A 22,915-nucleotide genomic window follows, 5' to 3' on the forward strand; every position below is an offset into this window, starting at 1 on the left:
TTCCTTCCCTGTACTTAATCTTATAAAATTTTCTGTTACTTGTTCCTGTAAATTTTGCTGCTTTAATCTAATAAAATCCCACTGTTTTTGTTTTTGTTTTTTTGCCAGTTCTGGTGCTTGAACTCAGGGCCTGGGCACTGTCCCTGAGCTGCTCTTGCTCAAAGTTAGCACTCTACCTACCACGTTAGCCACAGCGCCACTTCTGGCTTTTTCTGATTATGTGGTACTGAGAAATAGAACTTACGGCTTTTTCTTGCATGCTAGGCAAGCACTCTACCACTAAGCCACATTCCCAACCCTACTCGAAGGGCACCAGTGGCTCATGCCTATAATCCTAGCTACTCAGGAGGCTGAGATCTGAAGATCGTGGTTCAAAGCCAGCCTGAGTAGGAAAGTCTGTAAGACTCTTATCTCAAATAAATCACCAGAAAACCAGAAGTGGCGCTGTGGCTCAAGTGGTAGGGCACTAGCCTTGAGCTGAAGAGCGCAAGGACAGCGTCCAGGCCCAGGGACAGCGTCCAGGCCCAGGGACAGCATCCAGGCCCAGTTCAAACCCCATGACTAACAACAACAACAAAAAAATAATGAAAGTGTACCTGTAGTTATAAGCTCCTGTGGTCTAGGTTGATAAAAACTTGTCTGACTCATATTTTAGGAGTTTAAGGTGTTAACGTTTCAGAAAAACCTTTAAAAATTATTTTACTAATGAGGTCTCATAAGGATCCTAAGAGCAGTTAATAAATGATTGAAGGAATTATAAATCTAGATAATGAATAGATGCTACTTATTAAAGCTACTCTGGATATTTCTTTGCAGAGAGATTTTTTTTTTTTAGATAGGATTCTCCCTTGTTGCCCAAGCTAATCTCAAATTTGTAATCCATCCTCTCACTTTAGTTTCCAGAGTTGTGAGATTACAGGCATGTAACTACTGTGCCAACCCACTACTGTGGATCTTTCTTTCTTTTTTTCTTTTTTTCTTTTTTCTTTCTCTTTCTAACTCTCTTTCTCTCTTTTTCTCTCTCTTCCTCTCTTTCTTTTTCCGATTGTGGGGATTGAATTCTGGGCCTGGGCGCCATCCCTCAGCTCTTCAGTTCAAGGCTAGCACTCTACCACTTGAGCCACAGCACCACTTCCGATTTTCTGGTAGTTTATTGGAGATAAGAGTCTCACAGACTTTCCTGCCCGGTCTGGCTTTGAACCACTATCCTCAGATCTCAGCCTCCTGAGAGCTAGGATAACAGATGTGAGCCACCAGCACCCAGCTTATAGATATTTATTATTGAGCACTTAGACCTGGAAATAGTAATACACTAGTTATATATCAATCTTGTAATTCTGCCTGTTATCACTAGAGGTCTCTCTCCATCTACTATAGTATTTTCTTCTCAGCTTAGTCTAAAGTCATGTTTGCAAGTTTGTTTTTCCATTAATTACCGTTTCGATATTCCTCAATTCTGTTCTCTCAACATATTCTTTCTGTGAAGTCTGTTCCCCCCTTATTACCCCCCTCTCTCTTTCTCTCCCCCCTCCCCCTCTCTCCTCTCTCCCTCTTTCCCCCTCTTTCCCCCTCTCTCCCCTTCTCTCCCTCTCTCCCTCCTAGGGATGGAACCCAGGGTCTCATACATGCTAGGCAGCTTCTTTACCACTGCAACCTAAAATAGTTTGGGTGATTTTTATTGGCAGGAGTGGTGGTGGTCCCGGGAATTGAATCCAGGGCATCCTAGGCAAACAGTTTGCCACTTAAGCCACATCCCTCAGCCAAAGAATGTTTATTTGTTAGTTGAGTGAATTTTCTCATCTTGGTTTTCATGTATTTACTTTGTCATGATTTCTATATAGTGTTATTTATTCTGTAATAAAGGTTGGCTCTTTTTCCAGATCATAGCAGTGGTTTAATATAGATTGTCCTCTTGATTCCATGTATAGGTTTTAATTCTGTTTATTTATATTTCTCAAATTATGTACTTGGATATAGCTAGGCAAGCACTCTATCTCTAAACAACATTCCCACCCCTTCCTGTGCAATTGTGTTGTTGTTTTTTTTTTTTCCGGTCCAGTCGTGGGGCTTGAACTCTGGGCCTGGGCACTGTCCCTCAGCTCTTCAGCTCAAGGCTAGCGCTCTACCACTTGAGCAACAGTGCCACTTCCGGCTTTTTTCTTTCTGCTTATGTGGTGCTGAGGAATCGAACCCAGGGCCTCGAGCATGCAAGGCAAGCGCTCTACCACTGAGCCACCTTCCCAGCCCCTTCCTGTGCAATTGTATACCCCTCACTGATGAATCTCTGATCTACATTGCCAGCCACACTTTTCAGTTATGCCTCATGACACAGTATACTTTAAAAGTCACTTTATCCAAAAAATAATTTCCACACATATTAGTGTGTCCTTATCTCTGTAAAGACTCCCATTCTATAAAGACTCCCATCCAGAGGCTCAGGAACTTTGGGTATCTCTTCTGACCCTTTCCTTTTGCTAGTTTACCTACTCCATTCCATGGGGTTGGCTGGATCAGAAAATCCTCTCAGGGCTCAGGTGAGGCTCTGTGGTAGAGTTCTTACCTTGCATGCATGAGGCCCTGGGTTTGATTCCTTAGCACCACATAAGCAGAAAAAGCCATAAGTGGCGCTATGGCTCAAGTGGTAGAGCACTAGACTTGAGTTGAAGAGCTGAGGGACAATGCCCAGGCCCAGAGTTCAGGCCCCACAACCAATTAAAAAACAACAATAACAACAAAAAATCCTCTCAGTTCTTCTTTTTTTTATTTTTCCATTTGTCATGGGACATGAACTCAGGGTTAGGGCCGGGGCGCTATCCCTGTATTCTTTGCTTAAGGCTAGCAACCTTATTTAAGCCATAGCTCCACTTTTGGCTTTTTGATGTTTAATTGAAGAAAAAGAGTTTCACAAACTTTTCTACTCAGCCTCGCTTTAAACCTCAATTCTTAGATCTCCTGAGTAGCTAGTATTATAGGCATGAGTCACCACTGCCTGGCAAGTTGCTTCATTTTTTTTATTTCCAAGCAGACCTGAACATCTAAAGCCCCATTGGTATTGCCTCTTGCAGAAGCAGATGTATGATACACTGGCATCTGACTCTCAGCTCTTGTTTTGGTTGGTCATGGGGCTTGAAATCTGGGCCTGGGCACTGCCCCTAAGCTCTTCAGCTCAAGGCTGGTGCCCCACCACTTGAGCCACAGTGCTACTTCCGGTTTTCTGGTGGTTTATTGGAGATAAGAGTCTCATAGACTTTACTGCCCAGGCTGGCTTTGAACCATGATCTTCAGTTCTCAGCCTCCTAAGTTACTAGGATTACAGGTGTGAGCCACTGGTGCCTACCTCAGTTATACTTCTTAAAGCTTGTGAATCTAGGTCAGGCGCCAGTGGCTCACACCTGTAATCCTCACTACTCAGGAGGCTGAGATCTGAGGATCGCATCTCAAAGCCAGCCTGGGCAGGAAAGTCTGTGAGACTCTTATCTCCAATAAACCACTAGAAAACCAGAAGTGGCACTGTGGCTCAAGTGGTACAGCGCTCGCCTTGAGCTGAAGAGAGCAGGGACAGCCCCTAGGCCCAGAGTTCAAGCCCCACAACTGACCAAAAAAAATGCGGGGCTGGGGCTTTAGCCCAGCGGAAGGGCGCCCGCCCAGCACGCGCAAGGCCCTGGGTTCAGTCCTCAGCCCTGGAAACAAACAAAAAAAACTTTGTGAATCTCCTCTCTTTGTTCCATCTCCTCCTCCTCGGCCTAACTGCCATCTTCTTTTCTATTATCATTCAGTAAGTCTCCCACCCAGTTCATTCTCCAGGTTATATCCAGAACCATCTTCCTAAAACCCAAGCTTGATCGTGTTATTCTCCTGCTTAAAAACCAGTAACTGTTTGGTGTATAAATGTAGTCTAAAACAATCAGATGTTAGAGGTTTAAGTTGTTCATGTCTAAAACAATCAGATGTTAGAGGTTTAAGTTGTTCATGTCATGTCCGTTCTACCAGCTTTCATTGCTGGTTCAGCAAACATGCTGTTCTATCCAGCCTTTGTTACCCCAGTCTTTTAGTCCAGCTACTTGATTTACAACAAGATGCTGCTTACTTGTAAGTCTTCCCTTGTATCTGAAGGTTGGTTTAGGTATTCTTCTTTTTTATTTATTATTATAGAGGTGCTATACAGAGGACATTCATCAGGTAATCAGTACGTTTTATTTTTGGCTAAACTGGGGTTTAAAACTCTAGGTATGCACTCAACTACTTGAGCCAGGTCCCCAGCTTTTTTGCTAAAAGTTGTATTTCAATAAGTTCTTGCAATTTTGCCCAGGATAACCTTGCACCACAATTCTCCTGTAGCTGGGACCAGATTTACATGTTACTTTGCCTAGCTTATTGATTGGGTTGAGGACTTGCTAACTTTTTACAAGGGCGGCCTTGAACCATGATTTTTGCCTCCTGAATAACCGAGATCATAGTTGTAAGCCAGCATGCCTGGCCACATTTATCCTCCTTTTTGCCCTTAGTTAGCTATTCCACTAAACTATAAACTCCTTGAAGGAAGAAACTTAGTCCTTGATATATTCACCCCTAGAATTTTTAGAACATACTAAGAATTTGGTGTGTATATAATGTGATATATTTTATGTATAATTTGGTTTTCTGTCTGTGTCTGTCTGTCTGTCTCCTGTGGTTTGAACTTGGGGCCTGGGCAGTGTCCTTGAGCTTTTTCTTTTTTTTTGGGGGGGGTCCTGTCGTGGGGCCTGGGCGCTGTCCCTCAGTTCTTCAGCTCAAGGCTAGCGCTCTACCACTTGAACCACAGTGCCACTTCCAGCTTTTTTCTTTTTGCTTATGTGGTGCTGAGGAATCGAACCCAGGGCCTCAGGCATGCAAGGCAAGCACTTTACCACTGAGCCAGCTTCCCAGCCCCATCCCTGAGCTTTTTCACTAGAGGCTAGTTCTTTATCACTTTGAGCTACAGCTCCACTTCCAGCTATTTTGGTATAGTGGAGTTAGGAGTTTTATAGATATTCCTGCTGGCTTTGAACCAAGATCCTCAGATCTCAGCTTCTTGAGTAGCTAGGATTACAGGTGTGAGCCATTGATGTCCAGCTTGGCTTTCTCTTTTAAAAGTTTAATTAGTTTAGCTGGGCTCCAGTGACTCATGCCTGTAATTTTAACTACTCAGGAGTCTGAGCTCTAATGATCCCACTTTGAAGCCAGCTTGTGCAGGAGAATTCTGAGAAACTCTTATCTCCAATTAACTCCAAAAAAAAAAAAAACAAAAAACAAAAGTGAAGCTGTGGCTTAAGTAGTAGATCACTAACCTTGAGCTGAAGAGCACAGGGACAGTGACCAGGCCCTGAGTTCAAGTCCCAGTACTAGCAAAACAAAAAAAACAGTTGAACTTTTGCCAAGTATAGTGACACCCCCTCCCCCCCAGAAATCTCAGCACTCCAGAGGAGGATCTTGAATTTGAGGCCAATGTGGATTGCAAAACCAGCTTCTGTTTCAAAAATAAATAAATAATAGCTAAATATTGTACGTGCGTGTGCGCGCGTGTGTGTGCGCGCGCGCCCGTGTGTGTGTGTGTGTGTGTGTGTATCTTAAGTAATAGCAGCTTGATATCCTAATTTCTCTTTGCAGAAGAAAATTGTCTCAGGGATAGCAAGCAAACCAAAACAGGATGATGGTGGAAGGGCTGCGGCTAGAAATCGCCTTGCTGCCATAAAAAATGCCATGCGAGAGAGAATTAAGCAGGGAGAACATGCTGACACAGTGGCTTCTGTAACACCAAAGGAAGTGGATAAAATCGTGTTTGATGCTGGATTTTTTAGAGTTGAGAGTCCTGTGAAATCATTCTCAGGTTGGTTATTTTTATTTTTGTTTTCTCAGACTGCTTAAGAGAAATACTTGGGGTACTTGAGGGCTTGTATAAAAAACAGCCAAGTGTGGGTGCTCACACACTCATAACTACTTAGAAGGCATAAGGAGACTACAGTTCCAAATCAACCTGTGCAAAATTTCTCAAGGCCCTTTCTCAACCAGCAATCTATGACTGTTTTCCTAGCTACATAGGATATCAGGAGGATCAAGATTCCAGGCCTGACCAGGCAAAGACCCCATATCAACAGAAAGAGTTAGATGTGGGCTGGGAATTTGGCTTAATGGTAGAGTGCTTGCCTAGTATGCATGAAGCCCTGGATTCTATTCCTCAGTTCCACATAAACAGAAAAGGCGAGAAGTGGCACTGTGGTTCAAGTGGTAGAGTGCTAACCTTGAGCAAAAGATACTCAGAAACAGTGCCCAGGCTCTGAGTTCAAGCCTCAGGACTGGCAAAAAAAGAAAAAGCACTAGATGTATGGAAGCATTCATAGTCTAGGCATGCACCTGTAATCCCAGCTGCTACAGGAAGTATAAACAGGATTGTGGTCCAGGCCAGCCCAGGCAAAAAGCAAAACCCTATCTCAAAAAAGTATCAGAGCTAGAAGGGCTGGAGGTATGATCAAGCAATAGAGCATTTGCCAGTCAAACACAAAGCCCTGAGTTAAAAACCTTAAGACAGGGGCTGGGAAGGTAGCTCAGCGGTAGAGTGCATGTCTTGCAAGCATGAGGCCCTGGGTTCGATTCCTCAGCACCACATAAGCAGAAAAAGCCGGAAGTGGCACTGTGGCTCCAGTGGTAGAGCACTAGCCTTGAGCTGAAGAGCTGAGGGACAGCGCCCAGGCCCAGAGTTCAGGCCCCATGACCGGCAAAAATAAATAAATAAATAAATAAAAACCTTAAGACATGGGGAGATGGAGATTGAGATATCGCAGTTGGAGGCCAATCCAGTCATAAAGTTAATAAAACTGGATCTTAACCAATAGCTAGCTCCATAGCATGTGCATATTATCCCAACTGAGTGTCATGGCATAGACTTATCATTCCTAGTGACATGGGGAAGTACGTGTAGAATTTTGGCCCATGTGCCCCAGCATAAAGCAAGACCCTACCTAAAAAATAACCAAGGTAAGAAGTATAGATTTCATATAGACAGATAAAGCATTCTGACTTCTAGAAAATGGGCCATGTGCTAACCCCCACCCATATGCACATCATATTTTGAATAGATATGATCAGGTTGCTATTACTATCTTCTATGATTGCTTTTGTGTTTTCCAAGTAATTTCACAACTGTTAGTACCTTGTAATCCCACAGTCTCTGAAGTTAGGTCACAGACTTCTAAGAGGTGAAGATAGTGATGAAAATAAGACAAGTGTTGTTGTTTTGAGTTTTGGGTTTGTTTTTTTTTTTTTTGTCGTCATGGGGCCTGGGCTTTGTCCCTGAGCTCTTCAACTCAAGGTAAGCACTCTACCACTTGAGCCACAGCGCCATTTTCAGCTTTTTCTGCTTATGTGGTACTGAGGAATTGAATCCAGGGCCTCATGTATGCAAGGCAAGCACTCTACCACTGAGCCACCTTCCCAGCCCAACTTAATATCTCATTCTTTTTGTATTTTTTTTGGTTGCTTATGGGGCTTGAACTAGGCCTGGGAGCTGTCCCTCAGCTCTTCAGCTCAAGGTGATTGCTCTACCACTTGAGCCACAGTGCCACTTCTGGTTTTTTTTTTTGAAACAAGATCTTGCTATTTTTTTTATGGCTGTGTAATACTTCATAGTATGTATACATATATATCACATTTTCTTTATCCATTTAACTCATTTGGCAAATAATTCCATTGTTTGGCTATTCTGAATAGTGCTGCAATAAACATAGATTTACAGATATGTCTTTCTGGTATATTGATTTACTATACTTGGAGTATATGCTCAGTAGTGGTATGGCAGAATCATTGGGAGGGAACTTCTTTTTTTGTTGTTGTTGGTTATGGGGATTAAACTCAGTGCCTAGGTGCTGTCACTGAGCTTTTTCTCTAAATGCTAGCCTCTGCCATTTTGAGCCACAGCGCTACTTCCAGTTTTCTGGCTGTCATTGGAGATAAGAGTCTCACAGCCCTGGATAGTTTCGAACCATGATCCTCAGATCTCACTCTCCTCAGAGGCTAGGATTACAGGCATGAACCACCAGTGCCTTATAGAATATGAGGGTTCCTTTCACCCCACATTCTCAGCAGCATTTGTTGTTTGTTTTCTTTATGGCTGATGGTCTGATTGGGCTGAGGTGGAATCTTAGTGTGGTTTTGATTGCACTTCCTTTTTTTTTTGCCAGTTGTGAGGGCTGAACTCTGGCCTGGGTGCTGTCCCTCAGCTCTTCAGCTCAAGGCTAGTGCCCTACCACTGGAGCCACGGCACCACTTCTGGCTTTTTTCTGCTTATGTGGTGCTTAGGAATCGAACCCAGGGCCTTATGCATGCAAGGCAAGCGCTCTACCACTGAGCCAACTTCCCAGTCCCTGCATTTCCTTTTTAACCAAAGATGTTGAACATTTTCTCATGTATCTATCAGCCATTAGTATTTGTTCTTATGAGAACTGTGTGTTTAATTTGGATTGTTTTTCTATTGTTTAAATTTTTTAGTTTTCTATATCTTTTGAATACCTGGTAAAGATTTTCTCCTAGTCCATGAGTAGGCCCTTGGTTCTGGTGACTGTTTTGCTGTGCAGAAACTTAATTTGATATAGTCACATTTGTCAATTCTTGCTCCCATTCTCTAGGAATCTGGAGCCCTAATTTACCTATACCTTCCAGAGCTTTCCTACGTTTTCCTATAGCAGATTTAAAGTTTTAGGTCTTGAGGGCAAGGAATGTGGCTTAGTGGTAGAGTGCTTGCCTAACATGCATGAGGCCCTGGGATCAATTCCTTAGTACCATATAAACACAAAAAATAAATAAAGTTTCAAGTCTTACGTTGAGCTCTTTAATCTAACTAGATTGTTTGTGTTGGGGGGAGGGTGTTGTGGTACTTGAACTCAGAGCCTGGGCGCTGCCCCTGATCTCTTTTTGCCAAAGGTTAGTGCTCTACCACTTGAGCCACTGTGCCACTTCCTGTTTTTGAGTGGTTAACTGGAGATAAAGTCTCACAGGGACTTTTCTGCCCACGTTGGCTTCAAACCACAATCCTCAGATCTCAGCCTCCTGAGTAGCTAGGGTTACAGGTGTAAGCCACTGGTGCCCGGCTTAGAGTTGATTTTTTTTTAAATTAATTTACTGTATTGTTATTGTAGAGGTTATGTACAGAGGGATTACAATTACATGAGTCGGGTAATGAGTACATTCCTTTCATACAGTATCTTCTGTTCCCTCACTGTCCCTTTCATCTCCACCCATGAGTTGTATAGTTTACTTCCATCAGTGTCTAGTGAGTAGAGTTGAATTTTGTGTATGTTAAGAGATAGAGGTCCAGTTTCAGTCTTCTAAAGGTAGTTTTCCAGCACCATTTATTGAAGGGGGTGTCTTCACTCTAGTGTGTGTTTTTCAGATCTCAGCATCCTGAGTAGCTGGGATTACAAGCATGAGCCATTGGTGCCTAGCTGTGTAGTATATTTGAAGTTTGGTATTGTGATACCTCCAGTGATACTCTTACTACTTAGAGTTACATTTGCTATTTGGGATCTTTTATGCCTCCATGCGATTTTTTTTTTATTGATTTCTTTAACTGAGAAATGATACTGAGGTAGTGGGTATTCTGTTGAATCTATATATTATTTTTGGTAATATGGTCATTTTTCTCAACACTAATTCTTGCAATCCATGAGCATAGGAGGTCTTTCCATGTTTTCAGTTTCTTTCTTCAAGATTTTATAGTTTTCATTGTAGAGATCATTTATGTCCTTGGTTAATACCTTGTTTGATGTTTCATTGTTTCAGGGGTTGTTATGAATAGAATTGTTTTCCTGGTTTCTTTAAACTATTGGTATTTTAATACTGAGTTTTGTATCTGGCTTCCTGGCTGTACTGTGGCCTCCTGCAGATTAATATTTTTTTCTGTCCTCTGCCACCCACTCTGACCTCCCTTGACAAGTCTCATAACTGATTTATGCCCAAGTTCCATTGCAGAGTGTCCTGTGGATTGTAAAGGTATGATTACTTCTTGGCCCTGGGCTCACAGAGACACTTTTCCAAGATGGTGCTCTGTCATTCTCAGGGTACAGGGACACAGAGAATGTCTTAGTTTCTCATACTACAGCCTCTCATGACATTATTACTCCTCACCTCCCAAGTCCCCAAGCTGGTAGTAAGGCTTCTGGATTGTTTTTCCTTCTCCCAAAGATGAATTTGGTGATCCCTTGATAGGGGTCGTCTAATTTTGCCTGGTATTGCTGTCTCTGGATTCCCTTCTCTGAGCCAGGAAATCTGGGCACTAGCTCAGGACTTTTTTTCTTCTTTGTCAGTTTTTGGGTCTTGAACCTCTATAGTTTCTCTCGTCATCCTTTTTTTCTTTTTGGTTGGTCGTGGGGCTTGAACTCTGGGCCTGGGCGCCATCCCTGAGCTCTTCAGCTCAAGGCAGCTGCTTTACCACCTGGCCACAGTGCCACTTCCAGTTTTCTGTGGTTTGTTGGAGATAAGAGTCTCATGTACTTTCTTGCCCAGGCTGGCTTTGAGCCATAATCCTCAGATCTCAGCCTCCAGAGTGGCTAGGATTACAGGCGTAAGCCACTGGCGCCCGGCTTCTCTTCTTCTTCAGAATCTGGTCACTTTCTTGTCACTGATTTTTTTTTTCCTCATTCACAGAATAAAATGGTGGCTTTCAACCTATTATCTTACTATCTTCTCTACTTTTTTTTTGGGGGGGGGGGTCCAGTCATGGGGCCTGAACTCTGGGCCTGGGGCTGTCCCTCAGCTCTTCAGCTCAAGGCTAGCGCTCTACCACTTGAGCCACAGCACCACTTCCAGCTTTTTTCTTTTTGCTTATGTGGTGCTAAGGAATGGAACCCAGGGCCTCATGCATGCAAGGCAAGCACTCTACTACTGAGCCACCTTCCCAGCCCCTTCATTAACCCTTCAACCAGAATTAGTTTTGATCCACCAGGCCTCAGTCTGTATCTTCAGTATTAGTGAAACTAAATTATCCAATACAATATACCTAAATGAAGTAAGCAACTATGGATGGATAGAGATATAGGCTGAAGATATACATAGATATAGATATAAAGAATATATATATATGTTAGCAGGTATATTACATATAACCATATGTACTACTGTCAAGTTTCTTTTTTCTTTAAATCCTATTAACATTTTAAATAGATCACTTTTAATTCAAAACCAATTAACAGACTGGCTAGGCTGTTTACATCACCCTCTTTACCTGTTTGCGTCGGGCTTCACTGTGCCCAGAATAGTTACAAGCATGCGAGGCGTGACTCCTCCAGGCAAGGGCAGATCATAAGGAACAGTCTTGAAAGAACAAGTACATACATGTCACTAGAGTCATGTTTAGAAGAAAGAAAAAAGAATGTCCGAGTATAATCCCTATTAATGTCTATGAACAGATAGGTCTAGTTAGGGGCCCTTGTACATATGATCTATTCTACCTAAAATCAAGGAGAAAAATATCTTTTGGGCCATTTCAATCCAAATACCTCATTGGCATGGACTGTTTTTAGGAAAGGAATAAGCTAGACCTTGTGATCAGTCCCCTTGTCACATGACATCCTGCACTATGGTAATTCTGCTCCCTGAGGGCAGATTCAACTTGCTTTGAGTATTCCCAAAACTCTTCCGGTTCCCTTTATGTTTGTCCCTGTGTTCAACTGTCATCTAACTCTTTCACTTCTATCATGTACTTTCTCCTACCTGGAGTTACTACCCCTTCCTCCAGTCCAGCAGAAATTACCTGGAAAGGCCTTTCCTGCCATCCAACTACACTGCCCCCCACCCCCCACACACACACCTCCCATTACATCCTTTTCTTGAGTTCCCAGATTGGGCTAAAGCTCTGCTGATACTCTATCCAGGCTTGAGAAGCCAGAGACATCCCTGATTCCTAAAACTTGGTCTCTACATCTTGGGGCTTCTTCCTCTGCAGTCTCTTATATCTACCAGTTTCTCTCCATAGTCTTCATGACCCTTTCTGTCTGCCACTGACTAATGTTCTGGTCCATGCCCAGCCAGCTCAATGCCACTTTCTAAACATAAAGATCTCTTCCAAACTGTCCCAAAACCTTGTGCTGTCTTCTTCATAGTCTTGTACTGCTGCTCTGTTCTTTCCTCACATTTCTATCTTCTCTTCCAACTATATAGGGAAGGATCTATGACTGAGATGGATGTGTACCCCCTCAGAGTTATGTTTTCATTTAGAAATTACTTACTAAAATGTGTTTTAGTTTGAGTAATCCTGGCCAACTTGACCAGCACTGAGGCTTGAACTCAGGGCTTGGGCTCTTGCTCTGCTTATTCGATCATGACTGGCACTCTACCACTTGAACCATGCCTCTAGTTCTGGCTTTCTTGATGGCTAACTGCAGATAAGAGTCTTAAGGCTTTGTCTGCCTGTGTGGCTTTCAGTCCCAATCCTCAGATCTCAGCCTGCTGAGTAAACTAGGACTACACGCTTAAACCATCAGCGCCTAACTGTGCTGGCTATTTTTTGAGATCATAGGTGTCTTGCTTCCTGCTCTGACACCTACCTGGCCTTCAATCAGCCTTTTTTTTTTTTTTTTTTTTGGTCTGTCATGGAGCCTGCACTCTGGGCCTGGGTGCTGTCCCTCAGCTCTTCAGCTCAAGGCTAGCGCTCTACCACTTGAGCCACAGCACCATTTCCGGCTTTTTTCTTTTTGCTTATGTGGTGCTGAGGAATCGAACCCAGGGCCTCAGGCATGCAAGGCAAGCGCTCTACCACTGAGCCACCTTCCCAGCCCTCTACTTATTTTTTAAGCTGACTTTTAACTACTTCTGTTTTTAGCTCTATTTTTTACCTCCACTTTTAGAGATACTCAGGGCTACTAATTCTTTTGAAAGATTCTATGGTAGAAATTGGGTTGGCTTGCTTTTCTGATTACTGGCTTAGTATTTGCTTAGTGTAACACCTCACCTGCTAATATACAAGTATAGCTCCCAAGCTGTTACTGATAACTCTTTAACTTCCTTTGTCTTTCTAGAGTTCTACCTTTTAAGATTGTTCTTTTTAAGTTACAGGAGTGGGTATCAAAAAGAAGCATAGTTTAATGTGTGTGTTTAACATTATCTTTAAAAGGAAGTTCCTAGAGAGATTAGTTAGGATTTAGTATTTCTTCTTGTCTTTGTTGGTAAAGTGAGTAAGGGGTCTTTCACTCCTATTTCTTTGTAGGAAGCAGGAAATGTTTTTTTTCTCCTCCATTTCTTTCTATTTTAACCATGTTATACCAAGATAACCTTTCTAAAACTTAAAAATAAAAATGAGATAATTTTTGCTATTGATGTGATTTCTCTCATTTTCTAGTACTGTCCTCTGAATGCTCTCAAAGACTTGGCACACCTAAGTCTGTCAGCAAAGTTGTACCTGAGAACAGGACTGAAATGGACCTTCTAGGTCAAAAGCCATCACCAGAGAATCCCAATCCCCAGAGTGAACATGCTGGCAAGAAGACATTGTTTTCAAACATTCCTGAAAGCAGGTATTTCTTTAACATGTTAAGAATTTAAATATCATTTCAAACTGTTAAGATAGGGAAATGTACCAGAGTTTTCATTTTTAATTAAATTTCACAATTTAGCATATAGGCAAGACTTCCTCTTAATAAGGAAACTGAGGCTTAAGATTCCAGGTGGAGGGCTGGGAATGTGGCTTAGCGGTAGAGTGCTTGCCTAGCATGCATGAAGCCCTGGGTTCAATTCCTTAGTACCACATAAACAGAAAGGCCAGAAGTGGCGCTGTGGCTCAAGTGGTAGAGTGGTATCCTTGAGCAAAAACTCAAGGACAATGCCCAGGCCCTGAATTCAAGCCCCAGGACTGACAAAAAAAAAAAAAGATTCCAGGTGGAGCAAGGTATATAGTGGTATATGCCATTTGCCCCTTTCTGTCTAGATTAGGTTAGCTCTCTAAACTTAACTTACTCCCTCTATAAAGAACACAAGTCAAAAGAACAATATATTAATTATCACACTATAATGTGCTTCTTTTTTCTTTTTCTTTTTTCTTTTTTTAATTTTCAGAGACACCATAGAAGATGCTCAGTGTTCTGAATCAGAGGATGTAATTGAAGTAAACCATGGCCAGGTGGTAAATCACTCAGTATGTTGCTATGTATATCACTATAAGTAATAACTCTTATTAAAACAAAACAAAAACAGTCACTAGGAATGTGGCTTAGGGGTAGAGTGCTTGCCTAGCATGCCTGAAGGTCTGAGTTCAATTCCTCAGAAGGAAAAAAAAAAAGCCAGAAGTGGTACTATGGCTCAAGTGGTAGAGCCTTGAACACAGAGAGGCTGAAGGACAGTGTCCTGGCCCTGAGTTCAAGCTCCAGGACTGGCAAACACACACACACACGCACGCACGCACGCACGCACGCACGCACCCTAGAATCTCCATTGGAAATTAAATCAGTAATACAAAATAATTCTTGTTTCAGTGGCCTATGGATTGTTTTCAGTAGGTCTTTTTGTAGTTCCATATTACACCAACATGAATGTGGAACTAATTACCTAGGTCAAAATCAGCAAGCTTTGACCACTGGTTTTTATAAGCCAAGTTTTGTTGTAACCGTCACTCTCAGCTGTTTATTTTATGTAGATGCTTTTGCAATGCTGGAGTGGATTTGAACAATTGTGACAGACCTGGTGGCTCACTAAATCTGAAATATTCACTAGCTGGTTCTTCTCAGAAAGTATTTGCCCATCCCCAAACTGGTGTATAGATATTTGCTAAGAAACTTGCCTTCATCCTTATTGTTTATAAGGTATTACTTGAATTCATTGTCAGGAAGCAAGGAGTAGGATTTATAGTGTTCTTTGGCCTATGGCATGTAACACTCTAGTTTTTTCACACTTAATAGAAGATTTGTGTGTGTGTGTCTGTGTTTATTTTCATTTTTGGTCATTAGTATAATGTCCATTTTTACTTTCAGGATACAAATGAGGTAAATTTTGAAATGTATTGTGTACCCAGTGAAAGAATGAGTTTGCCTCTTCCCTCTGGAGTAGCCAATGATACTAGTACTAACAAAGAAATTTCAGATGTTGTAGAAGAAATGGAACTCAATTCTTCAGTTGCCTCACAGGATGTTTTGATGAGTAGCCCTGAAAAAAATGTATCATTACAAAATACCATCCTGAAAGAAGCTGAAACTTCTCAGTCAGGTATGATTGTTTAAAATACAATGAGGCTTTGTTAAAAATGAGCTTGGATAAAGATACATATTATCATGAATCTCATTATCATAAATCTCAGTTTCTAAGGATGAAGGTTCAGAAACAGGACATTCTCAGTAAATGTTTCATAAAAACTAGTTTTAAGAGTTCTACTCTTGGATTGGAGATTTAGCTTAGTGGAAGCGCACTTGGCCTGCTAAGTACAAGGTCCTGAGCTCTAGGAGAAAAAAAAAGGTGTTCTATTCTTGACCCCAAGCCTTAAAGTAGATGTAATAAAAAATCAGCAACAGGATGGGTATGTGGTTTAGTGGTTGAGTGCTTGCCTAGCATGCATAAAGCCCTGCGTTTGAGTCCTCAGTACCACATACACAGAAAAAGCCAAAATGGCACGGTAGCTCAAATGGTAGCATGCTAGCTAGCCTTGAGCAAAAGAAGCTCAAGGACAGCGTCCAGGACCTGAGTTCAAGCCCCAGGACTGGCAAAAACAAAAAAAAACCACTGATCCATCCTGGCTATAAGGAGCATTTTATATTAGACCTGTTTGAGAGCCTTCAGTGTTAGTGAACTAAGCTCAGTAAAATTCCCTCAACTTTTCAAGACATAATTGACCTATTTTTTCCCCTTCCTAATGCCTGTTTCCACCTACTGTATTGTAATTATAAGAGGAAGTGGGTCTTACTGTCAGGATACAATGTGTGCAGGTTTCACCTGTTTTTCTCCGTATATCTGTGGTGTTGGTCTATCTGGGACTCCAGGTAAAATGTTATAGCCATGACCAGCGGTTTCTTCTGGCCAGACCTGTTCTTCATCAGCATCTTTCAGGTATCTTCAGTGTTAAACTGAATGGTATTCATTTAGACTCTATAAGAATAAAAAATTTAATTGCATTTTTAAATATATAGGGTTTTTCTTATCTTTCAAGACATTGTCCATTTTTAACAACTCTTGACTGAGAATATTCTTTAATTTTTTTTTCAGTACTTTGCGATAATAGAAGTCTCACTACTGAATGCCACTTTCTTGATTCAGTAAGTTTTTCAACTTAATTTGACAAATTCCTTTATATTCTAGATTTTGAGTTTGTTTCTGAGACAGGTCTCACTATGTAGCCTAGGCTGTCTTCCAACTGTGCAGTATGCGGTTTGAGTTATGCTAGGTATTGATCCAAGACAAGGCTTTGCCTTTCAGAAATGTTGGGAGGTACAACAAATATGAGGAATACTGCCTACAGTCTTCCTGGGTTTTTTCACCCTAATTCTTTTACATTACTGTATATATGCTCTGCTATTTTATTTGGATGCTCCCAGACTTTACTTTTGGTGGCCTCTGGCTTCAGCATTAGCATTCTTTAAATATCTTCCTGTTAAAGCTCTTTCCATTCCTATGCTTACTCACTTGTAGATCTGCGTGCATAAGCATACGATGCATACATTCATCTCATTAAAAGTTAATATGAGCTGGGCACTTTTATAATCCTAGCTACTCAGGAGGCTGAGATCTAAGGATCATGGTTCAAAACCAGCCCAGGCAGGAAAGTCCATGAGACTCTTATCTCCAGTTAACCACCAGAAAATCAGAAGTGGTGCTGTAGCTCAAGTGGTAGAGCGCTAGCCTTGAGCTGAAGAGCTCAGGGACAGCGCCCAGGACTAGAGTTCAAGCCCCACGACCAACAAAAAAACAAAACAAAAGAAAAAAACATTACTGTGACCTGCACGCACACCTTTCTTTGTTGGTGGTGGATCTTTCTTAATCATAAACTGAGACCTCGAAGATTGAGCACTTAGCACAGGGACAATTCATATAAACCTGATTGAACCTTATTCTCAGATCTGAACTCTGAACTATTAGTTCCAATAATACATAAGTAAATCTGAAAATTATTAAATAATAACATTCTGGGCTTGATGTAAGTATGATCAAAAGTGTCTCACAGTTATAGATTATCTGTTTTTTTTATTTCCATAAACATTTGAATTTAGATATATAAGTTCACTTGCTTATATGGTTTGGGAATTATGGTATTTTCATAGAATGGTTAAGGCCTGAGTTTTACTCATCTTGAATATGTTAAGTGCATTTATATATTAATCATCTTTTTAGACATGAATTTCTTGTATACTTTTCCAATTAAAAATTATTTGAAATTATATCTGCTTAAATATAGCATCGTTCTTAGTAGTAGTTTTATTCTATAGGGAAAGCTGTTTATGTTATTTATATTAGTCTGAAATTAACTGCCAATGTTGGTGATTGAAGTGAAGGAATTTCTTTAAAAAAAAAAAAGTTATTTTCAGTAACAAGGCTTAAACATAGGGCCTTGAGTTCTTGCTGAGCTTCCTAGCTCATGGCTGGCTATCCACTTGAGCCACGCCTCCAAGCCCATTGGGGAAACTTAATGATTTCTGTGTTTGTTCTTTAGCCAGGCCTGAACTGTGGTAACCTGGGCACTCAGATGGAGAACAGACGTCAAGAACATGCCAGACACATTTCTTTTGGTGGTAACCTCATTGCCTTTTCTCCGCTGAGGCCACTTAGTGGAGAATAACCAGGAAAATCAGCCCAATATTTTCCTTCATGATGTTGATGCAGTGACACATTCTTAGACTATGTATTAGTTCATCTTATTCAGTCCACTTGTATAATGTCATAGTGTTCTAATATTCAGTGTTTGTTCATCAAAGTGTGTTTTAGATAGGATACTATTTCTCAAGGGAAGTAGGGATATTTTTTATTGTAACCATATAAAATAAAAAGGTGTACTTTGATTTGACTCATTTGTTTGAAATGTGTAGATTTAGCCGGGTACAGTTGGCTCATGCCTACTTAGGATGCTGAGTTCTGTGGATAGTGGTTTGAAACCAGTCAGGCAGAAAAAATCCAAGAGATTCTTATCTAATTCACTGGGTAAAAGTCCAACTTGAAGTGTGCCTCAAATGGTAGAGTGCCTGCTATGAGCAAAAATGCTGAGGAAAATGCAAGACAACTAAATGTATTGATGTAAAGCCAAGTTACTTACTTAAAACTTATAAATATTCTTTGTTATTTTAAATATTAAACTTTAAATTTTTGTATCTTTTTATACTTGTTCCTTCATTTGATCTCCTGAATTTAACATTAAACATCTTTGGGGATTGCATTTTTCCAGGCAGTTTGATTCTACCCCCCCCCTCCTCATGGTACTGGGATTTGAACTTGCCTCAAGTTTGCTTTGTTGAGCAGGTGCTCTACCTATTAATAGGATTCACTATTAAATGAGAATGCTCTCATCTGTTCAGATATTCATGGTCCTGAGCTTTTAGAAAGTGTGTATGTGGCCAGGCACCATGGCCTCTCACCTGTAATCCTAATTGTTGCTGTTCACACAGTGAGGCCTGAGAACACTATGCCTGGGCAGAGAGTGGACTACACCTTTGCGGGGTATAGACAAAGTTTAATAGGGGAAACTACCTACTTATATACGGCATACACACAAAGAAAGTTAATCTTAGTGGGCATGTGACAGTTTTACAAGGCCAAAAGTTTACAGGAGATATATGGGCCAATAGATAGATAGATAAGGTCAAAAGGTGACAAAAGATAAACAAGGCACAAATGTTTTACCCATAGAAGTATCTCGGGGTTGTTTATGTGTTTATGGTGCCAGGAGGAGGAGGCATGAAGAGAAAGCGCATCCCAGCCCCTTCCCTGAGGTCGTGGCCACAGCATCCAAACTTTCAGACTCAGAGTTTTCTCTTTCCCCCTGAGGCTTGTGGCTGGACACTCCAACTGTTGCTAGAACTTAGGGAAGAGTTTTCTTTCCCCCTTCTGGCACACATAACCTCATACAGCACATGAATCTTAAGGAAGGATCACAAGAGTCTGTTTCTCTGACACCTAAACTACTCAGGAGGCTGAGATATGAAGATTGTAGTTCAAAGCCAGCCATGGCAGGAAAGTGTGTGAGACTCATCTCCAATGAACTTCCAAAAAGTCAGAAGTGGATGTGTGGCTCAAGTGGTAGAGTACTACCCTTGAACAGAAAAGTTCAGAGACAGCACCCAAGTCTTGAATTCAAGCCCCAGGACTGGCACCAAAGAGAAAGTTATATATATATATAAATGGTTTCATACTGGTCTAACAATAATGACATTTTGTTTCATACATTAACTGAATAATTTCAATCAGTAATTTACAATGGACCTCTCAAGGTCCAATAATCTAGTTGGTTCTAATACTCCTAGTGTTGGCATCTCTAAGGCTTTGAGGGACATAAATGAGCAATCAGAGTTGTCCTTTCCTTAGGCATGGTTAATACAACTAATATATCCTAATCTGTATGTCAATGAGTCAGCAGGTCCTGGCCTGTGCTCCTTCTCTATTAAGTGTGGGATCATACCTGAATAAAACCAGGCCTGGTAGGAAATGGAACAGACACTGACTGGACAGACAAACACAAATGTCCCCTGAACTCATAACATGCTTGGGCTTTTGGGCTCTCGAATTGTGAGATGTTAGGAAACCCTTTAGAGAAAAGAAAACTGCTTGAGTAGAACAATAAAAGCCTGTCGAATAAAGAAAGGAAATTTTTATTGACAACCTACTGTTTGGCCCATGTTATGTTATAGTAGAGATGTTTTATGTAGACCAAGAGGCGAAAGGTTCAGAATTATAGAGAACTTGGAAGTGGTGTTGTGGCTCAAGTGGTAGATAGCTCACCTTGAGCTGAAGAGCACAGGGACAGAGCCCAAGCCCAGAGTTCAAGCCCCATGACTGACAAAAACAAAAACAGAATTATAGAGAACTTTCTATAAACCAAGGTCCTCTCCCTCCAAAGTTATGCCCTTCTATTTAATGTCAAGTGGACTGTCAAGATCAGAAAATTGGGAAAAGCATTAATGTGATGTGTTAAGTAAATAGCCCTCAGCCTGCCATCTCATAAGATGAGAGCCATTGTATTCAAGTCATGCTTTTGCCCAGGTGTCTTGTAAGTGATGGGTCCAAGTGAGCCTAGCTAACACAGAAAAAAAATGTAAAAAGAAATATACATGGCACAAGGACATTTCAGTCAACCATGAACTGCATATATGATGGTAGGCCACTAAGATTATAGTGGAGCTGGGCACTGGTGTCTCATACCTGTAATCCTAGCTACTCAGGAGGCTGTTCAAAACCATCTTGTGTAAGAAAATCTGTGAGAATCTTATCTGCAGTTAGCCACTAGAAAACAAAGTGGTGGTGTGGCTCAAAGTGGTAGAGCCCTAGCCTTTAGCAAAGCGCTCAGGGACAGTACCCAAGCCCGGAGTTCAAGTCCTATGGCCAACAAAAAAAAAATTATGATGGAGAATTCCTATCACCTATGACAGGTTTCTCTGTGGCATGATGTGTTTATTACATGTTTGTGATGATGCAGGTATAAACAAACCTGCATTGCAGTTGTATAAAGTATAGTACACAGAGGAATGTGTGCTACAGGATACTTGATAATAGCTGTATATATATTTACAGTATATGTATTTGTACTTACTTTTTTTTTTTTTTGTCAGTCTTGTGGAGCTTGAACTCAAGGCTTGGGCACTGTCCTGAAATTTTTCAGCTCATGACTAGTGCTCTACCACTTTGAGCCACAGCTCCACTTCTGGTTTTTTGGTGATTAGTTGCAGATAAGATTCTTACAGATTTTCTTGCACAGGCTGGCTTTGAACTGTGATTCTCAGATCTTGGCCTCCTGAGTAGCTAGTTTTAGAGGTGTGAGCCACTAACACCAGGCCTTACTACTTTCCATTAGAGTATGTCCCTCTTTTTTTTAAGGATACTCTAACACAATATGCAGAGTTGTTGCTGGCAACAGCTTCACATTTCATAGTTACTGCAACGAGAGACTATCAGGAATTGGCCCATACCATCCATGATGTTCCCATCATCAAGTCACCTAACATGTTTCAGGCTGTTGCTAAACAACATGTGACTATAGACAAGAATGCAAGCAGTAATTGTCTGTGGGGAAACTCTGCTCTTCTCATTTCCTCAATTTATGTCCTCAAGGAAGAAGATCAGCATAGTCATGTAGCATCACCTAACTTTGAAGAAACTCTATAAGGAGGGAAATTTGGAGGTAACAGTCTTTTCACGTAGTTTGACAAGTATGGAAAGCTTTGTGAAGCCCTAATGTATGTCATTGCATTGTTCTTTTTCCATTGTAAATTATTCAGATTAAACCGCTCCAATTAAATGACGTAAAGACAGGCAATGTAGCATAGAATATTTATTAAATGGATGGCTTACAAGAGGGTACTGATGAATAAGTGAAGAGTTTTTCACTTACAGTGAATGTGAGGCCTTTAACTGTATAGGATTTAGATTTAAAGATATGCCCTTTGTGGATTATATCATTGCATATGAAGCACTGGTGAGGTTAATGTCACCAGAAATGCTCAGTTTGCTGATTTCCTTGAGATTTCTCATCCGATGATTGTATTGCAACAAGTGAGCATCATTGACAGCAACCTTGAAGTGGTCAGGTTCAACCAGGACTTGTATCTGAAAGGAGACAACAGTGGTTGTGCATGATAACTGCTCCATTTACCCACTCTGGAGTATGAAGATTTCAAAACTTTATATGCAACAGATTATATATGTATATGTGTAATATATGCACACAGTGTATATGTATATAATTTTTATTTGGCAATTTAGACAAATTCCCTTTAATTTCAAACTAGCCTGAGCTCAATCTCCAGCATTATATCCTCATCATTTGTGGAACTGAGTAAAATGCAAAGCAAGTAAATTTATATCAAATACTAACTATACGTTATATTTAACAACAACAAAAATATTAGGCATGTAAGTGAAGCCATAAAAGGAAAGGCTGATAAGTTACCTACCTAGAATCTAAATCTTTAAAAGCCTTTGTATAGCCTAAAATACACAAAGTAGGAATCCTTTAACAGGATGGCAAGTGAAGATTAATAATAACCAGTTGGGGCCAGCCCTGGGTGCTTGCTGTCATCCTAGCAATATGTGATTCCCAGTAGACCAGCAAAAAACCAGACTGGAGGCATGGTTCAAGTAGTAAAAGTTCCAGCTGAGCAAGAATTTGAGTCCCTGAGTGCAAGCCCAAGTGCCAGTGCAAAATTAAAAACATCAAAATCTGAGTGCAATGGCACAAGCCTATAATCCCAGCTACTCAGGAAGGCAAAGAAAAGAATGGGCAGTTCAAGCCTGGGCAAACAAAGTAGACACCTTATCTCAAAAGCCAAAATCAAAAGGTATAGCTTTAATGATAGAGCACTTATTGTTTAACCCCCAGAACCTGAAAACACTTTCAGTTTTAAAAGAAAACAGCAAAAGCTTTTGATTTCCATGCCAACTGTGTGTGTGTGTGTGTGTGTGTGTGTGTGTGTCAGTTTTAAAAGAAAACAGCAAAAGCTTTTGATTTCCATGCCAACTGTGTGTGTGTGTGTGTGTGTGTGTCAGTTTTAAAAGAAAACAGCAAAAGCTTTTGATTTCCATGCCAACTGTGTGTGTGTGTGAGAGAGAGAGAGAGAGAGAGCGCTTGCCTTGCATGCCTCAGGCCCTGGGTTCGATTCCTCAGCACCACATAAGCAAAAAAAAAAAACTGGAAGTGGTCCTGTGGCTCAAGTGGTAGAGCGCTAGCCTTGAGCTGAAGAGCTGAGGGACAGCGCCCAGGCCCAGAGTTCAGGCCCCACGACCAGACCCAAAAAAA

The 22,915-nt window shown here is 41.1% G+C and overlaps 2 protein-coding genes across 2 annotated transcripts in view; one reads left to right on the top strand and one right to left on the bottom strand.

The window, feature by feature from the left end:
* The window catches only part of Dlgap5 (discs, large (Drosophila) homolog-associated protein 5), a 69,337-nt gene extending 51,357 nt beyond the window's left edge, over positions 1-17,980 (top strand). The window contains exons 10-15 of the mRNA XM_013012214.1: positions 5,626-5,845; positions 13,343-13,517; positions 14,056-14,134; positions 14,967-15,198; positions 16,189-16,238; positions 17,630-17,980. Of these exons, the coding sequence (XP_012867668.1) occupies positions 5,626-5,845; positions 13,343-13,517; positions 14,056-14,134; positions 14,967-15,198; positions 16,189-16,238; positions 17,630-17,755 (882 nt within the window). The 3' untranslated portion in view covers positions 17,756-17,980. The remainder of the gene's footprint in view (positions 1-5,625; positions 5,846-13,342; positions 13,518-14,055; positions 14,135-14,966; positions 15,199-16,188; positions 16,239-17,629) is intronic.
* A 3,456-nt stretch (positions 17,981-21,436) lies between these two features.
* The window catches only part of Lgals3 (lectin, galactoside-binding, soluble, 3), a 7,625-nt gene continuing 6,146 nt past the window's right edge, over positions 21,437-22,915 (bottom strand). Inside the window, exon 3 of the mRNA XM_013012215.1 lies at positions 21,437-21,726. Coding sequence (XP_012867669.1) covers positions 21,571-21,726 — 156 coding nt within the window. The 3' untranslated portion in view covers positions 21,437-21,570. The remainder of the gene's footprint in view (positions 21,727-22,915) is intronic.

The sequence above is a fragment of the Dipodomys ordii genome, unplaced genomic scaffold (genome assembly GCF_000151885.1).
Source record: "Dipodomys ordii isolate 6190 unplaced genomic scaffold, Dord_2.0 Scaffold16, whole genome shotgun sequence".
NCBI classification, from domain to species: Eukaryota; Metazoa; Chordata; class Mammalia; order Rodentia; family Heteromyidae; genus Dipodomys; species Dipodomys ordii.